Genomic DNA, 16210 nt, shown 5'->3' with positions numbered 1-16210 from the left:
TCACTGAATGTTTATGTTCTTGTTGCTGGCTGGTCTCTGTGGCATGGTTAGCATCGGGACCCTGTCTGTAGAGGTGGAGACTCCGCAGCCTGTGCCATTCACAGCACAGGTCAGCGCTGTGTGACGTGGACTTGTGACAGTCGGTGGCCTGTTTCCTGCTCACAGGACACAGCTGTCTTGCGTGTGGGTTCCAAGCTGCCTTTCTCTGTTTGACATCGTCCCTGTGGCAGAACTTTGTGTGTCAGGCAAGAAAAAAATGGAGTATGACATCCCCTAGGCAGGTAGCGGTTGGTCCAGTGCTAGGTCGGTCCCAGCTCTGTGGGGTTGTTTCTGTGAGCATTTACAGAAGCGTAGCAAAGCTGTTCCGTACCCCGTGAGACACAGGAAATGGAGACATTCAACAAGAGAGAAAGGTCACCTCTTCTGGGCATGAGGCTGATCAGCTGAGCAGAATTAACATTGTTTCAGCAGCGCTTTCTGATGATCTCTAATGAAATCTCGTTTTTTAATGTTTTATAAACTTGACATGCCTCTCCCCCTTCCCCCCCCCCCCCCCCCCCCCGCCCCCGGTTATAGAAAGTCGAATAGCTTTTTACTCTGAGGAGTAAGGGCAAAGTCAGGCAGTGCCATTCAGCTGGGAATTACACTAATTTCTGCCCGTTGCTGCCAGGGGGTGAGGAGCCCTCAAACCTCACCCATGAGAACCTCTAGGTGGAGCTCCGAGGCCAGGTTTCAGCAAGCTGTTCTTTCAGCGGGGAACACTCTCTCCCACCAGGCATCTCCATTTCAGCTACCGGTGACTACGCTGGCAGCCAGCAAGGAGAAAGCAGATCCCTGCTGCTTCAACAGCCAGCCTGCGAGGTCTGAACCATAAACTGCTTTGACCGTGGTTCTTAAAGCATAATTTCAGGATCCTTTTAGCAGTCAGCACAGAGATGCAACTGTTTGTGGGAGGTGATAGGGTGTTTTCAAGGCAAGCTCATTTCATTGCCCACACTCCTGGTAAGAAACCAAACGAGCAATTCCAAGGCTGGCTGCTTGTGCCCACAGCACTGGACTCGCCAGGCATCCCACCCCACTTGGCTGTGGCTCTGGCTGAGAACAGAGTAAGTTCAGGCGTATGATCCGCTTGGGCTGCTCTCCCTTCCAGAGGTAGGAAGACTGATCTTGTGAAAAAAGACACAAAAGAAAGACTCAAGAGACTAGTAGTAGCACAAGGCTTGCTCCTACTGCATTTGTCTTGGAGGAACCACTCGAGTTAGTATGTGCCTTGTTTTTTCACTTGCAAAAAGGGAAAAATTCTTTGACCATCAGAGAGGGGCTCAGATGGTCAAGGTGGCACTGCTTTGTGCAGTTGTTGCACCCTATTCCTGATTTCTCCATGACAGTCAGCAGCATTGACTGCATCACAAATATAAACCAATAGGTCTATTTTAGGGTGTTTTCAGGTAGGATTTACTGTAGCGTAGGAATGTCTGGTCTGTAATGCGGTAGCCTCTAATGGCCCGACCATGCTCCCAATGAATGCAGAAGGAAAATTCAGCTGGGTTGAACAAGCCAAACAACCGAAATCCAACAAAGCTTAAACTAGTTGTTTCACTCATGGGTCAGCCTTCTGCATATCTAAGGTATGTTCCTGTATATCTAAGTATGTGTTTTCTCCCTTCGGTTAGACATTGAAAAATTATAAGCCTGGTCCGGCGAGCCATACTTCTGTATTTGAGACTCGCCCAAATATTCTGAAGACAAGCATGGAAGCACAACTGCTCCTGTGAGTTAGGGACATCACATGAGAGCAAACAGCAGGATCCAGCTCAGGCTTCATTATCAACACCTTTGCCTAACACAGTTCACGTTGATACTTATTTCAACAAGTAAAAATGAACAAGTAAGCAATACAAAATTAAAATCCAATCTGGTGTGCTAATAACAAAACATATAAATGTGGGACAAGGTGTAATGAATGCAATTCATTTCCTCACATGAAAGAATGACCTCCATAACTCACTGGAGACTCTGCCACTCATGAGTTATGGGTCATTCCTTTTCTGGTGAAAATAAATTTTACTGCACCATCGTCTATAGCCATGTATTTTTTCTCTCTGTGTAAATTAAAAAAATGGGGAAATGCAATCCTGTATTTTCCTGCATTATGTTCAAAGCGGATATCCCCTTACTGTAACATTGTTTTAAATGAAATGTTTTTTTATTGAGTGAATTATGCTATATTTCTCTTATATGTTCGATAACAAGGCTTTTGATTAAATAAAATGTTGCATTTATTTTTGAGATACTGCTACTGTTAATAAATTCCTTAATCAGCTTTCATGCATTTGCAATACAGGTTGAATCCTTGAGTTTAATCAAAGCTTGTGTTATGCTAAAGAATATTTACTACAGCATCAATTTTAAATTATAAAACTGCTATTTTAAGTTGTTTTAACTTAGCCATGAATGTTTTCTCTAGTTTGAAGCTTGACACGTGGCATGTTGTCAGTTACAAACTTATTTTTTAATCCCTTTTTTAAAAATAGACCTTGATTATTATTTGTTATCCAAGAGCAATGTTTAGAAAATAAAAGGGCAAAACGCTAGTTTTTAGAGAATTTCCTCTGCCTTGGTAGCTGTTACTGAAACTAAAAAAGGCAACTCCACTAGAAATCAGGAGAATCTCTCTCATAATAGTCAAGTTACTCTGTATACCGGTGGATTCTATATGAAAGGAATTTAAGGATATTTGATCACCTTCTCTGATATGTAAACTTTGAGTACAATTATAAAGCTTTTGTAGAAAGTCCTGCACTTTCTCAGTTCCCACTGAAATGCATTCCTGAGCAGCTGGGGGAGCTTGGTTCCCTGTACTGCCTTAATATTAACTGCAGCCACATTTCAAACTATGAAAACAGAGGATACTTGGATTTGATACTTGAAACTTGGATACTTGGACATTTATTTAAGTAGAATTTGTGGTCTTCAGAGTGAATGACAGACTTTTCATGTGGTATTGCAGCAATTAGCTGGCATTTCTGAGTGGGCTGTAAGTTCCTACCAGGTAAGGACATTAAGTCCCACTAATACTCACTGTCTTTGTATCACTGAATTCTCTTCTTGCCAGTGCATGAAATTATGGCCTGTTGAAAATCAATGGAATTCAGGATTTCTTACACACTGTTAGTGTTCAGCCTTGGTTTGGTTCTCCAATATAAATGTATTTTATATTCCTTTTGTATAATTTCCTTTCATACTAACTAGATTGTGTGGCTAGTTGAGGAGTGTCATTGGAGACTGGCACTGTAGAAAGACAGGTGTTATGGTTTTCCAGCTCAGTCAGTCACTTTTGCAGGCAATATGTCCTTATGCTCCTGAAGAGTTGAAGCACCAGGTTGTTTCTCCCATGGGTAAGGTGTATGGCACCAGAGAGGTGGTGTCCCCCACAGGCCCCAGCACCAGATCCAGACAGGATCTGTTCAGGATGCTTGAGGTTAGCAATAACAGTGGTATTTCTTTTCTGACATGAGGCAGTTCAGGCAGAAAAACTGGTATGGCAAGTATCCATGGGGAGAAGTAGTGGCAAAAAAATGTTTCTGGGATCAGCCCCCCCATTCACATGGGCATATCTGGTCTGAGCTGCTCATGGGAAGTTTCAATACATCAGTTTTCAAAGTTCTCTCCCAAATTCAAGTGGGTATCTGCAGCAGAAATATGCCATTTGAGACATTTCCTCTTTAAATGATGCTGCTTCATTTCATCTGTCCCAGATAACAAATCTCTTCGTAGTTCCTAACAGTCCCATGGAGTGTATTTTAGCTGGCTTCTTTCGTAGGTCTTTTGATTTAACATCTCGGCTATCTCTGTCAGTAGGGATTGACTAAGATGGTCACCTCAGGATTCAAGAAATCTGTCTAAGTACTTCTCTGAACAATAGTTTGAAAATAGAATCAATTTTGTTTTGTATTTATCTGATATGTAATCCCAGTTCCTGTCTTAGTGTGTAGTTATTGGTGTTTGTTTTCAGCTCTTTTTGCCTTTAGTGCCTTCTGGGTAGTGGAGAAATGGCAGGCTGGAAATGCAACAGAGAGATAAAAACAAATCACTCCAAGGACATTATCTATTCTGCTAACCATGTAACATACAGCAGGGAATATAATATGACAATAAAGCATTTATCTTCTCCTTACTGAAACGTTCATGGTATCAAAACAAAGTTGACTGTTGCTCGATGGACTAACATTACTTATCCCTTTTGCTACTGATAGTTACAGCTGCTATTTTTTTTCTGCTCTCAGACTGCAGGATTTCAGGAGATTCTGACTGAAATTGAAATTTTAGCTTTGATTGTGGGATGCTTATGTCATGACCTTGACCACAGGGGAACCAACAATGCCTTCCAAGCCAAGTAAGTTTTCTAATTTGTATTACTTTAATTTGTTTTTCTTCCACAGAAGAGCAAAAGGTGACTAGGAAGAAGAATGAAGCATTAATTTCAGGCCTCCTAGGCCAAGGCCAAACATTCTTATTCCTGTATGTAGTGAGGGACTATCCATCTTTATCATTCTCTGTTCTTTTGCGTAATTGCTGGCTTGTCCTTTGTATCAGGCTGTTGATTGGGTTACCCCTTGTGAACTGACACCGCATATTGAAACGTGGTGCCAAAACTTGATGTTCTTTTCAGGCTCAGGTGTTATTGATTCTGGTATTCAACCCAGGAAACACTGAAACTGACTGTCTGGGTTGTTCTTGCTGGCTGGAATGCATGGTGTTAAGCAAAACCTTGTTCAACTATTAAGAAGTAAAGAAAATAGGTAAAACTGAAATCATGCTTTCACACAACAGCTTTCACACCAGTATAGGCAAGCATACATAAAGTAATTCCTATCTTACGAAGTATGAAACCGTTGCCATCACAATGGAGCTCTGATGCATAATGTCCGCAGCAGGTGGCTGAAGGAGTTGCTTCACCACATACCCATCAGTTGTGGAGCACACAGGGTTCACAGCCTCTAGAAATGCCTCCTCCCTGACCTGCCCCACACACCAGAGCACACAGAGCCTGTTCGGAGACAGACTGCGGTGGGCAGGGGTGGGCTGCCCCCCCCCTGCAACAGTCAGTACCCACCAGAACACGGAACTGGATCTTGACAGCAGATTCTTACATGACCTACATGAAATCTTGCCCTCCAGACTGTTTTCAATTCTAAAAAATTATTTTATTCTATTCAAAGTGCTTAGGACCTGATTCAGCATCTCTGAATTTGCATATATTTTACTTTCTAGGCTGCTGCCCTCAAACATGGTGAGGTAGAAGCAGGTTTGTGGAAGGTTTGAGGATATTTCTTCTTACTGTAGAAGTCAGGGAACTCCCTTGACCAAGGTCAAATTCTTTCCAAAATCTGTGTTCCCTGAGAACAAGGGAGGGACAACAGGAAATGTCGCCTGACGGCATCCTAGCCAAGCTGTGAAATAAAGATGTCAGGCGCAGAGACTCCTCCAAATCCCATGTTGTTTTCTCAACTACCCAGGTCCTCTACAGTCAGAATATGAGACCATGAGGCTCTCTTTTGTCCTGCAGATCCCAACACGCATTTGCAGCTTTGTCTGTTCTGCATTACTGCTAATCCACCAGCATGACGGGGAAGTGGTCAGATGGTTGTCCAAAGATATTTGAAAGACAGGGTGATGTTGTATTAGCCTATTTTGTCCTACTTTGTGCGGAAATACTATGTTGCAATGTGTGTATGCACGGGCTGCTGAATTTCTGGGGGCAAGTTGCCTCAGTGAACCGTCACTCCAACTGATGTTTCTGATACTCACTAAGCCGCCATTTCCTGAGCTATTGGTGTTGCTGTAAAGTCTCAATGAAACAATGACACTGTCTGGATCTTCAGTCACCATAGCAAAGAAAATCAATTGCAGCGCTCAAAAGACAGCTGATGGTGCAAAGGTTACCAAGCACTTCTAGGTGCCTTTTTGCAGCTGAGTCCTGAAGAGAATCAAAAAGAGGAGACAAATGAGAAGGAAGCTCAGCTGATTGATGTTTATCTTCCTAATTTACAAAAAGGAGACCTAAGATTTACATCCTGACTGCTTTAGGCTCTGATTAAGTTAACCGCTTCTCCACTGTAACGTTCCGCAACAATATCTCTTGTGCAGAGGGATGGCTGAGTTAAAGGTAGTGGTTTCAGTATTAGCCTGCTATCACTTATACTTGTTGTTTGACAACAGAGTACAAAGAGGAGGCTACCATTTTACGACCCCATAAAGAAATTGCTGAAGACATTTAACAAAAGACAAACATTACCGCATATGTATAAAACATCCCTGAAAACAGAAGCTGTAGTTTTCATAACAGCAGCTGTGATTTATTCCTCTAACCTGACTTACAAATTTAAGCATCGCGTTTTCCTGTTTTATCTCCAGTGTTCAATACTGCTTTTCTGTGTGATGAAAGTTCAAGAGGTATATGATGGAGGCAATATCACAGTTATCTGAAATGGCTCTGTTATGTATCTCAACATTACATTCTCTAGGGATGGTGTTTCCTGGACATCCTTCTCTCTAATATACCTGCTTCTGATAATTAAATATCAGTATGGTGCAGTTTTATGGTATATGCTCCTACGAGACTCTTTTTGTTTGTCTCTAGCATAATCTCTTATTCTCACTTCTTTGGAAAGAAAACCCATCTTGTCGCTTTAGGCTGGGTCCCAGAAGTGAAGTAATGGTGAACAGTAACTATTCTGACAATCCAGTCCCATTCTCTGCACCTCCCAACGATTTGCAACTTTATAATTGTATTCCGCAGATTTTTGTTCTTTAGACTTAGAAAACTCACCTGCTCTGTGGAGTTTGAAGCTAATTTTGTTTTCGACAATAAGCATGATGAGCAAATACATTCTAAGGAGATATTAAACTTTACTTTTATATTTACTACTCTCACTTGTGCTTTTTGTTTACCTTAGTGTTTTTTTAAGTGCATTGTTTTACATACAGACAGAACTTCAATGAGTTTTCAGGTTTTTTGTTGTTGTGGGTTTGGGTTGGCTTGGGTTTTTTTGGGTTTGGTTTGTTTTTTTTTTTTTAAAAGAGTTTGTAATCACCTATTGTAAGCCATTGTGGTTATATCTATTAAGAATAATAATTAAAAAAAAAAACAGTAGTAGGAGAACAGCTGGTCCCGGCTCAAGGACGTTACTGTTTGTTTTTACTGCACAGTGGTGTGCCCATGCTGTTGCATCACTCAGGCGCTTTGAGTTACATTACAAAATTTCATGTAGTTCCAGGAAAATCTTTAGTCAGCTGATGATATTTACCAAGGTCTGGAACATAAATGGCTTTAAATTTCTATTTTGATCATGTCAGATATCTCAAGTGTGGTTGGTGAAATGGAGAGGGAGAGCGTGGCTACGTGCTTTCGTTACTAAATCGTCTCTGAAACTTGCTTCATTAGCAGACGATCAGTATTTGTTGATTCCCCATGTTCTGTTTCAGGAGCGGATCAGCCTTAGCTCAGCTCTACGGCACCTCTGCTACCTTGGAGCACCACCATTTCAATCATGCTGTCATGATTCTCCAAAGTGAGGTACAAAAGCGTTGCTATTAATCTCACTGTAAACTGTTGGGCAGTTTCAGCTGGAGAAAGGAAATACCACACACAGTACCTTTTTAATGCCCTCTCCTTGAGGAATTATTTATTGGTTACCACAAAGGTCACAACTAGCACAAAATTAAACAACTACAAATGCTGATCATAGAGCCCAGAGATCATATTTGTCTCAATCAGCTAAGGGCAAGGAGAACATATCCTAATCATATTGTCAGCTTTCCTCAGTTGTCTTACATATATCCTTCTCAGTGGTTTATAGGTAGGAGAAACAAGCTCTCTTACCGTGCCCCACAGGTGTTATATTCAGAGTATCACAGTCATCCTGGACCAATTTAATTTCTTTGTCGGTCTTTCTGTAATCAGTATTTTTATGATGGCTTTGCATAATTTTTCTAAATTATTTTTTAAAAAATACTATCCGTAATATTGTGCTGTCCAAAATACATTAGCTGCTTTGCAGATACATTTGAAGACATAGTTCTCACGTAAATATCTTGTGTGACAGTGTGCATCAGGCACAGAGTAAGCGAGAAAAGCAGAAGGATGGACATTCAATCCTTGCAAAACAATGGATGTATTTTCTTAATTTACACAGGTAGGGTGTTGCAAAATGCATTCAGTATATATAAAAACAAAAATGTTGTTAATGCAGCACAACTGGAGACCATGTGCTGATCTGCAGTAACATTTGAAGAGCATCTGGGAGTGTCCCGTGATCACAGACAAGTGGGAACAGGGTAATGGCTTTACCACTGTGTACAGTGCCACAGAGATTAGCCATGGGACTGTGGCTTCAGAGCTCAGTTTCTGGACGTTATATTTAAAAAGTACATATAGGAAAGGAGAGCACCAGCATGAGATTTAAACATCTCAATCTACTTAGTCTAGCTTACCTAAAAGATGATACTAGGAATAAAATAGCTCCTTGTATTACTAAGGAAAAAGGTATAAGTAAAAGCAGCATTTGAAAGTTAGACTGGTTCAGAATAGGAAAAAAGGAAGGGGTTTTTGTTGTTTGGTTTTTTTCTAAACCAATGAGACTGTTCAAACTCTGGAACAAGCTTTCCTGGGAAACAGTGATTTCTCTAGTTCCGAAAATCTTCATCAGAACTGAATGTCTCTCTGAAGACAGACTCAAGGCATGAACAACTCTGTGGAACTTTATAGCTCATGTCAGCCTAGGTGCTTTTCTTTATCTTTTCCATCTCAAAAATCAATAAATTTATGAAAAAAATACTTTTTCTTTGGAATCTACTCCAGCTTCTTTCAGAGATGTAAAATATTACTTGAAATGCAAGTCCTCCTCTTTGATCATTCAGGCAACTTCTTCTCCAGTCCCCAATTCTAGAACAGAAAATGAATCCTACAGGATTTTTATCGAATAGATACTGTTTGCTAATGGAACACAACACCCCTTAGTTTGAAATAAATGCAGATTTGGATCCTCCAATCTACTTAAAGATACACCAACTTTCACCAGCTGAGCAGTTGGTCTCTTCTCTCAAATAAGATGAAATTAGATTATATCCTATCCACTAACGCTGATATTCTAGTCTGTCTTTGCTATCTAGAATGAAACATAGTATATTGCATTATTTCTTTAGACTTTTATCATGTTGGACAAAGGAGCTATGTATCCTTTACTCTTGACATGCTAACCTCAGTATAAGTGATCTTCAGCTTTGTAGTGGCATGGTTTTATGCACCATGAAACAGGTCAGAAAGGCAACAGATATTATAGAGTATCAGACAACTTGGTAAATTACCCCTGTTGTAAGAGCTGCTGTTTTACTGATAGATTTTGCTTTATTTTCTTCTGAGTACTTTGGGTTTAAAATTGTTTTTCATAAATAAGCTTTAGATTCTCAAATCCTTCTCAATATTTAGCCAAAAGAAATAACCATTTCATTGTAAAAATTAATACCATCTTTCATGCATGGCAAGTTATTTTTTAGACTAACAATTAGCTGATCTATTTAAAAATACCATCTCTACCTCCAAACCTTCTCTCATCTATGTCCTCAATAGCAATCCTGTTGCTGGAAGATTCTTGGTTTTAAGGGCATTTTAATCTTCCTAAGCAGTAGATGGCAGTGCATACTGAATGTGTGCATTGCAGTGCTAAATACCACCAAAATAAGACTCTATTTAACAACCTCATTATTTCTATAGGTGATTAGAAAAAGAAAAGTGTGGTACTTCTATTTATGTCAATTTAGGTATATGTGACTAATGTCACAAAGACCACTTTTTAAGCTTATATTTAGAATTTTCCATTAACTTTCTTTTTCAGCTGTTTTGTCTAGGATTTCATAGAGAAATTATAGGATCTCTGTCCCTTTTACTTTGCAGCAATTCAATTACCAACGGACTTCCCTGCTCTGAAATAGCAATGTCAAATAATTTGTTTCCTTTTGTTCTGGCCCCAGAGTACCTTTCAAATTCTTAATCCCCGATTGCTTAAAAAGTAGCCTATTTGGCCTACAAAGGGCATTTAAACTGCATAAAGTTGCAGTTTTTTAGCCTGCATAGGGAATGCTTATATACACTGTAAGACAACGGAGTAATGGGCACAGTGAGAAAATGGGCTGTTTTGAATGAAAAACTGATTTAGTGTCTTTGACTGCTCTAACAGCAGTTTGTGTGCCTGCAAGCAGCAGCACAGATAAATCTATTAGGAGCACAACTCAAAAGCTGCAATGCACGGGTCCCAAAACATTTAATAAGCAGAAAGATTGAGATGTATCCATAGTTTTCCCCCATAAACTGAGTCTCTGCAGGGTCAGAGCAAAGAGTAAATCTTTCCTCAAGAGGCTGTAATTTCAGCAGAGTTTAGAAAAACATCTCGGGTGCTTGATTACAATCGTCAACTCTTCCACCCCAATGTAATCTCAGCAGTATTAACATTATTATTTTGTCATAGTTTTGCAATGAATCAGAAAAGGCCTCTGCTATGGGGAAACAGTAGACTAAAGAGTTAGAAAACCTTTTAAAAACCTATATTGATTGCTAGCCCTTTACCTCTTTTATCTCTTTCATTATAGGGTCACAACATCTTTGCTAACTTGTCCTCTAAGGACTACAGTGACCTTATGCAGCTTCTAAAGCAATCGATATTGGCAACAGACCTCACTCTGTATTTTGAGTAAGTATTGGCATTTCTTGTATTTGACAAATGAAAATTCGAAGAACTTACTCTAATGACCTATTAAATACCAATAAGGATATATAATATGAGAAATCAGTGTTTAGCTGTGGTTGAAAAGATTTAGTCTAATACTTAGTGTATATCTTAGGCTAACAGAAATATCTCAAGTGTCCAAGTAAGTTTTGCTTTAATGTGTAACATTTCTGTATCAACAAAAAGCAAGTGAAATCCTAGGCTTATACTTCAAAGCAATCCCAGGAATCATTTACAGCTCAGTCCTGTAATTCTTCTGTCCCATCTGTGATTGTTTCTTCAGGCATGTAGAAAATCAATGACATTTTAGAATTCTTTGCCACCATTTCAGAGTTTCTAAGAAATATTATCTTTAGTTACAGATCCAGTTGCAGAAGTAAAGAAAGCATACACATTGCTGCTTTAAAGACAAATTATGCCAATTTGCATCACATGAGAATAGGTCTTAAAAAGCGTAACTCGAGAGATGTATAATAGGATCTCATCCAATTTTCTTCCTTTGCCTTGTTTGCAAATCAAATGCCTAAGTAGACTTCAAGTTGGTGCTATTTTATGTTTTTCAAATACTGTTAATTATTACTAAGCGCTTCCCATTGGGGATGTGTGGGAGCACGCAGCTAGTCAGAGGAGCCGTGGTGTCACCATCACATTGTCTTTGATATCCCCCTCTCTGGCACATGCCTGTGGCTGACTGACAGGGAGAAGTGCTGTCGGATGTGCAGTTTCAGTGTACTACCTTCCCAGCCTTAACAGTAATTAATCCTTAGGAATTTTTGTTTGATGTCCATTAGCATACCATCCCATACAGTGATGTGTGGCATTTAGTAATGTTTTTCTTAAGGTGGTGTACCTGGATTCCACCCCTTCTTTGTGCTGATGGCTGATACCAAACCAAGCTTCCAGAAAACTTCAGGCAGTCTTTACCTTGGAATTGTTCAACTATCTGTATCAACATTGTATCTTTAACTGTTAATTGTAAAAACACTATTAGGATGTTGCAATTCTCAGTATTTGGTTACTGTGCCAAGGGCTGTTTCTAAACAGTACTGGCAGTAGACACGTAGTCTTTTTTTTTCTTGCAAGTCTATTCTCAAAGAGGTTGTATTAATAAAGGATTTTAGTGAGTAATTTTATTATAAATAACTTCTAAACACTAGTCCATGAAGACATTTCTGCTTGCTGACATGAAAATCCTGAGCAAGACAAACCCTTTTAAGCATACTCTTTTTGAAGCTGTCTGCTAGGATCGCTTGTTATCTGGGGGGCTGTTATTACAGGGGAATTTGCTGACAGCTTTAAGTGAGATACATCCCTGTGGTCCTTGTATCACTATGGGTTCTCCTGTCTCACCACAAATAACAAGTGCTGTAGAAATGTTTTGTGCTGTCAAGGAAAAGAGGAGTGGCAGGGGCTGAGGAGGCAGCTGCCCTGACACAACTCCATCTGCTCTCCCCGGCCGGGATCCTCCAGCCCCTGGAAGAGCCAGAGAGGGCCCGCGGCAGTGCCCTGGGAGGGAACCCAGTCCAGACCCAGACCTGATGGAGTTCTTTTCCCTGCCCGCCTTAGTTTGAAAAACTGCATGGTGAAGTCATCTTTCTAGTTTTAATACAGAGAAATAATGACCAAAAAGGGGCATCAGCTGGATTTCAAGATTATTCTTCCTTGCATAATTGATTTTTATGTCCGACATGAATCAGAAAACTTTTAGCACACAGCCGTTCATGCACTCCCTGCCCTCCCCATCCCCCAGAAGAGAGAAGAAGAGAAAAAGGAAAAAAACCTCATGGCTTGAGATAAAGACAGTTTAATAGAACAGTAATGGAAGAGGGGGGAAAAAAGTTGTAAAATATACAAAATAAAGTGATACAACACAAGTCACTCCCCACCCAATGATCAGTTGCCCAGCCCATCCTGAGCAGCGATTGTGGATTCCTGACCCCGGCCAACCCCCATTTATATGCTGAGCATGATGTCTATGGTATAGAATATTCTTTTCGCCAGCTTGTCCTGTCCATGCTTCCTCTCAGCTTCTATGCATCACTTAGCAACAACTAAAACAATATGCGTTATCAACATTATTCTCATGCTAAATCCAAAACACAGCAGCAGCTCCTCAGAAGAAAATTAAGTCTATCGCAGCTGAAACCAGGACAGGCCTTTTTACTCAGAATCCTTCAAATAAGTTATCTTTTCCTCTTGTGTTATTATGATTCATTAATCGGGTAGTTGTTATGCTACTTTACTTCCAAAAGTGCCTGAAAATCACTCCCTGGAAACGATGATTTACATTTCTTAAAGCCACCCTGTGTGAACAGATGTTTCTGCACATGTGCCTAACTTGTTTTTCAGTTTGCTACATCTTCAATATTTTTGCAGGAAAGGAAATTCTCATATCAGTATTCTTAGAAAGCCTAAACCTAATGATCTCAAAGTCTAACCAGCAAAACAGCAACAGGCAGCACAGGGCTTTATGACCTTCTCAAGGCACTACTTTTCTGCAAACGAAAAGATGCCTTTCAGTGAAAGATCAAATGGAAAATACACTTGATTCTAGTAGGTAATTCTAGATAATGATCCTTGTAGATCATACAACAACCAAAAGCATGGAACCAAAATGAAGTTTATGGAAATTCAGTCAAATAATATCTTGAGCAACTGGGTTTGCTATGTACAGCAAGACAACTTTCCCTTCCAGGCAAAATACAACCAGAATCAATGTTACTAAAGACATTGCAAATTGTTATCATTGTCATTATTTCTGAAATTCAGGCATATTATGTTTGTTTAATCATAGCAAACCTCTTCACTTTGGATACTGTGCATGAGCAATCTATTGTTTCCTTATATGCGGCTGCTTTCCTCAGGTTGACTCCTTCCTACACTAGAAACTCTCTGTGGAGTTGAACTGCTACTTCTGCATCCATTTAAATGGATTTCAAAGAAATTTCTTATTTTGAAGTTTTCAGCTTAACACAAATTCACGTAGATCCAGGGCAATGAAGTGTGCATCTCCTCATGTGTAAAACCTGTACTGGCTCCCATCAGACCGTGCTTTCAATGATTGCTGTTCAAAATTTCAGTCTAGGTGAAGTGCATGTAAAAAAATACAGGACTTTGCAAAATCCTGTTGGGGAATCTAACTACATTTCCGCTTGACAAAAGTCTCCTATGAGATGGGGCACTAGGCTGTCACTCGGAACATAGGTATTTGTTTCCCAGCTTTGATGCTAATATGTTGTGTCACTCTGGGCAAGTTGCTCCATATTTTTGTACCTCAACTTCCTCTGTATCTGGGGCAGGATCTGTTTCATATTGTAGTCACGCTGCGTGCAAAAGAGCCACTCGGAGTCTCAATGCCATAAAAAAATTACAGACACTGGTGAGTCAGAATGTTGGTACTTAAAGACACCAAACAGGCATTCAAATGTTCTGGCTCATGTTTTGTCCATCTTTGAGGACATAGGCAAGATATTCCAGAAGACAAAGCATGGGACCAACCAGGGAAACCTGGTTTCTAGTCAAGAAGAACTACTAACTCGAGACATCTGCAGCTCCTGTGTCTCACTGTTCTGTTCTGTGTGCTGGGAATTACAGGAATTGCACATCTCTGGAAAAACCCTTCAGGATACAGAAGGAAAAAACATTTTGCAAGGACAAGTAAAGAGAAGTGTGTATATATTTCAGGAGTGTTTCTATTGTCTGTCTGTCAACTGCTGTAGTTGAACATTTCATGCTTCCATGGAAGACTGAACATTTTGGTACCATTTATTTCCTTATCTGTGGAGACCATAAATACTACATTGCTTTTACTAGGCAACTTTGACATTGATAACAGACATTTATAGAACATGTTCGGAAATTAGTGTGTTTCGCTTAAATGGACTGTCAGTATAATGACTTTAACAATAATACATGAGGTGCAGTGATTTCATATCATCCCGAGAACTGTGTTTCTACCGCAGGGCTGCATTGGAAGTGACTTCTTTCCTTCTCTGATATTCTGTTTCATTTCAGGAGAAGGACCGAGTTTTTTGAACTTGTCAGTAAAGGTGGTTATGATTGGAATATAAAAAACCACCGAGAAATATTTCGGTGAGCACTACTATTTCTTGCTTTCTGGTTATTTCAAAGTGTAGCCGTATTTGTTTCATATATCATGGAGTGAAGGGTAACAAGAGGAAGTAGCTTGTTTTAATAATATGATTCATGATATGAAATATATGGTATGATTTCTAAATATTACCAAACAGCAGGGATGTAATCAGTGTGACCTCACTTTCTCCATTCCTATTTCTGCCTTCAGACTCTGTCATGATTTCTTCCCTTCCTCCCAGCCTCACCCGTTACCACTCAGCCCTTCCGCTCTTCCTCCAGAAAGCATCAATATTCTGCCTCAGGACACAAAGATCTTTCTTGTCCGTTTCCCTGTTCCCTCCTCTTCTCAGCTGTTTTCTTTCACTGGCCATACTTCCCTCTGCTCTTCTAGTCTATACCTGGGGATTTTCAGATACAGGGTGCTCTTCTAGCCCTCAAGAATGATCTAAGCATGAATCCTGTTGAAAACCTCAGACATTGTGCGTGGTTTGAGTACATCACACTTTTGAGACAATAAAATGTGTGCATTTGCATATGCATGCCTGATTATGTCTCATTTTATCTGAAATGTCATTAAAATTCTGTTTCCCTTTGGTCTTTTGACCAAAATATTGGCCACTTTCTATTTTCCATATCATTTCACCCATTCCTAATTTTAGATTCAGGCAATATATTTGATGCTTCATTTTCAGTGCCCTTGTTCTTCATTTAAACTTTCTTAGACTTTTATCTGCATCATGTACTGTACATAAACGCTTTCTACAGCTGAATGGTTTCTTTCTCCTAATGCATATAAAACATGGTTGTAGCTAGGTATTAAACTACAGTGGAACAGTATAGCTCATAGTAAATCTTAAATTTTTATTGTAGATGAGCAGTAGAAACTGCTTAAACAGTGTCTGGAATGCTTCCTGTTGTTATAGGTTCTCTTGCTACAGCAGTCACTTACAAATAGGCATATAAATTAATCCAGTTTGCAAGTGTTATTATGTAATAATACCCTTACTTATATCATGGGAAGCACATGCTTTCTAGTATATTATAGGTATTAATGTAAGTAGTGTTAGAAGTATTGCAAAATTAGCAGTTATTCCCTTGCAATATCATTTCTTTTCCAGTGTGCAATGCACAATACCAAAATTCATTGTCTGGTGACCTGCAACACATTAGGCTTCCTAGGCACAATTGTGATGTAAAAGCCATGCTGATGGCTGAGGTTTCAAACATGTCATTCTTCTCTGGAGGAAAAGAAGGTGCCAGGGCTGACATTTTATATATGTGTTATTTATTTATGCATCCAGAGCAGAGTTGTTTAGAAATCCAACAAAGGT

The 16210-nt window shown here is 39.7% G+C and overlaps 1 protein-coding gene across 1 annotated transcript in view; it reads left to right on the top strand.

The window, feature by feature from the left end:
* The window catches only part of PDE11A (phosphodiesterase 11A), a 134443-nt gene that overhangs the window by 98592 nt on the left and 19641 nt on the right, over positions 1–16210 (top strand). Inside the window, exons 13-16 of the mRNA XM_074145784.1 lie at positions 4287–4396; positions 7489–7579; positions 10648–10748; positions 14799–14876. Coding sequence (XP_074001885.1) covers positions 4287–4396; positions 7489–7579; positions 10648–10748; positions 14799–14876 — 380 coding nt within the window. The remainder of the gene's footprint in view (positions 1–4286; positions 4397–7488; positions 7580–10647; positions 10749–14798; positions 14877–16210) is intronic.

The sequence above is a fragment of the Numenius arquata genome, chromosome 3 (assembly GCF_964106895.1).
Source record: "Numenius arquata chromosome 3, bNumArq3.hap1.1, whole genome shotgun sequence".
Lineage (NCBI taxonomy): Eukaryota > Metazoa > Chordata > Aves > Charadriiformes > Scolopacidae > Numenius > Numenius arquata.
This window is presented reverse-complemented; position numbering and strand designations above follow the sequence as displayed.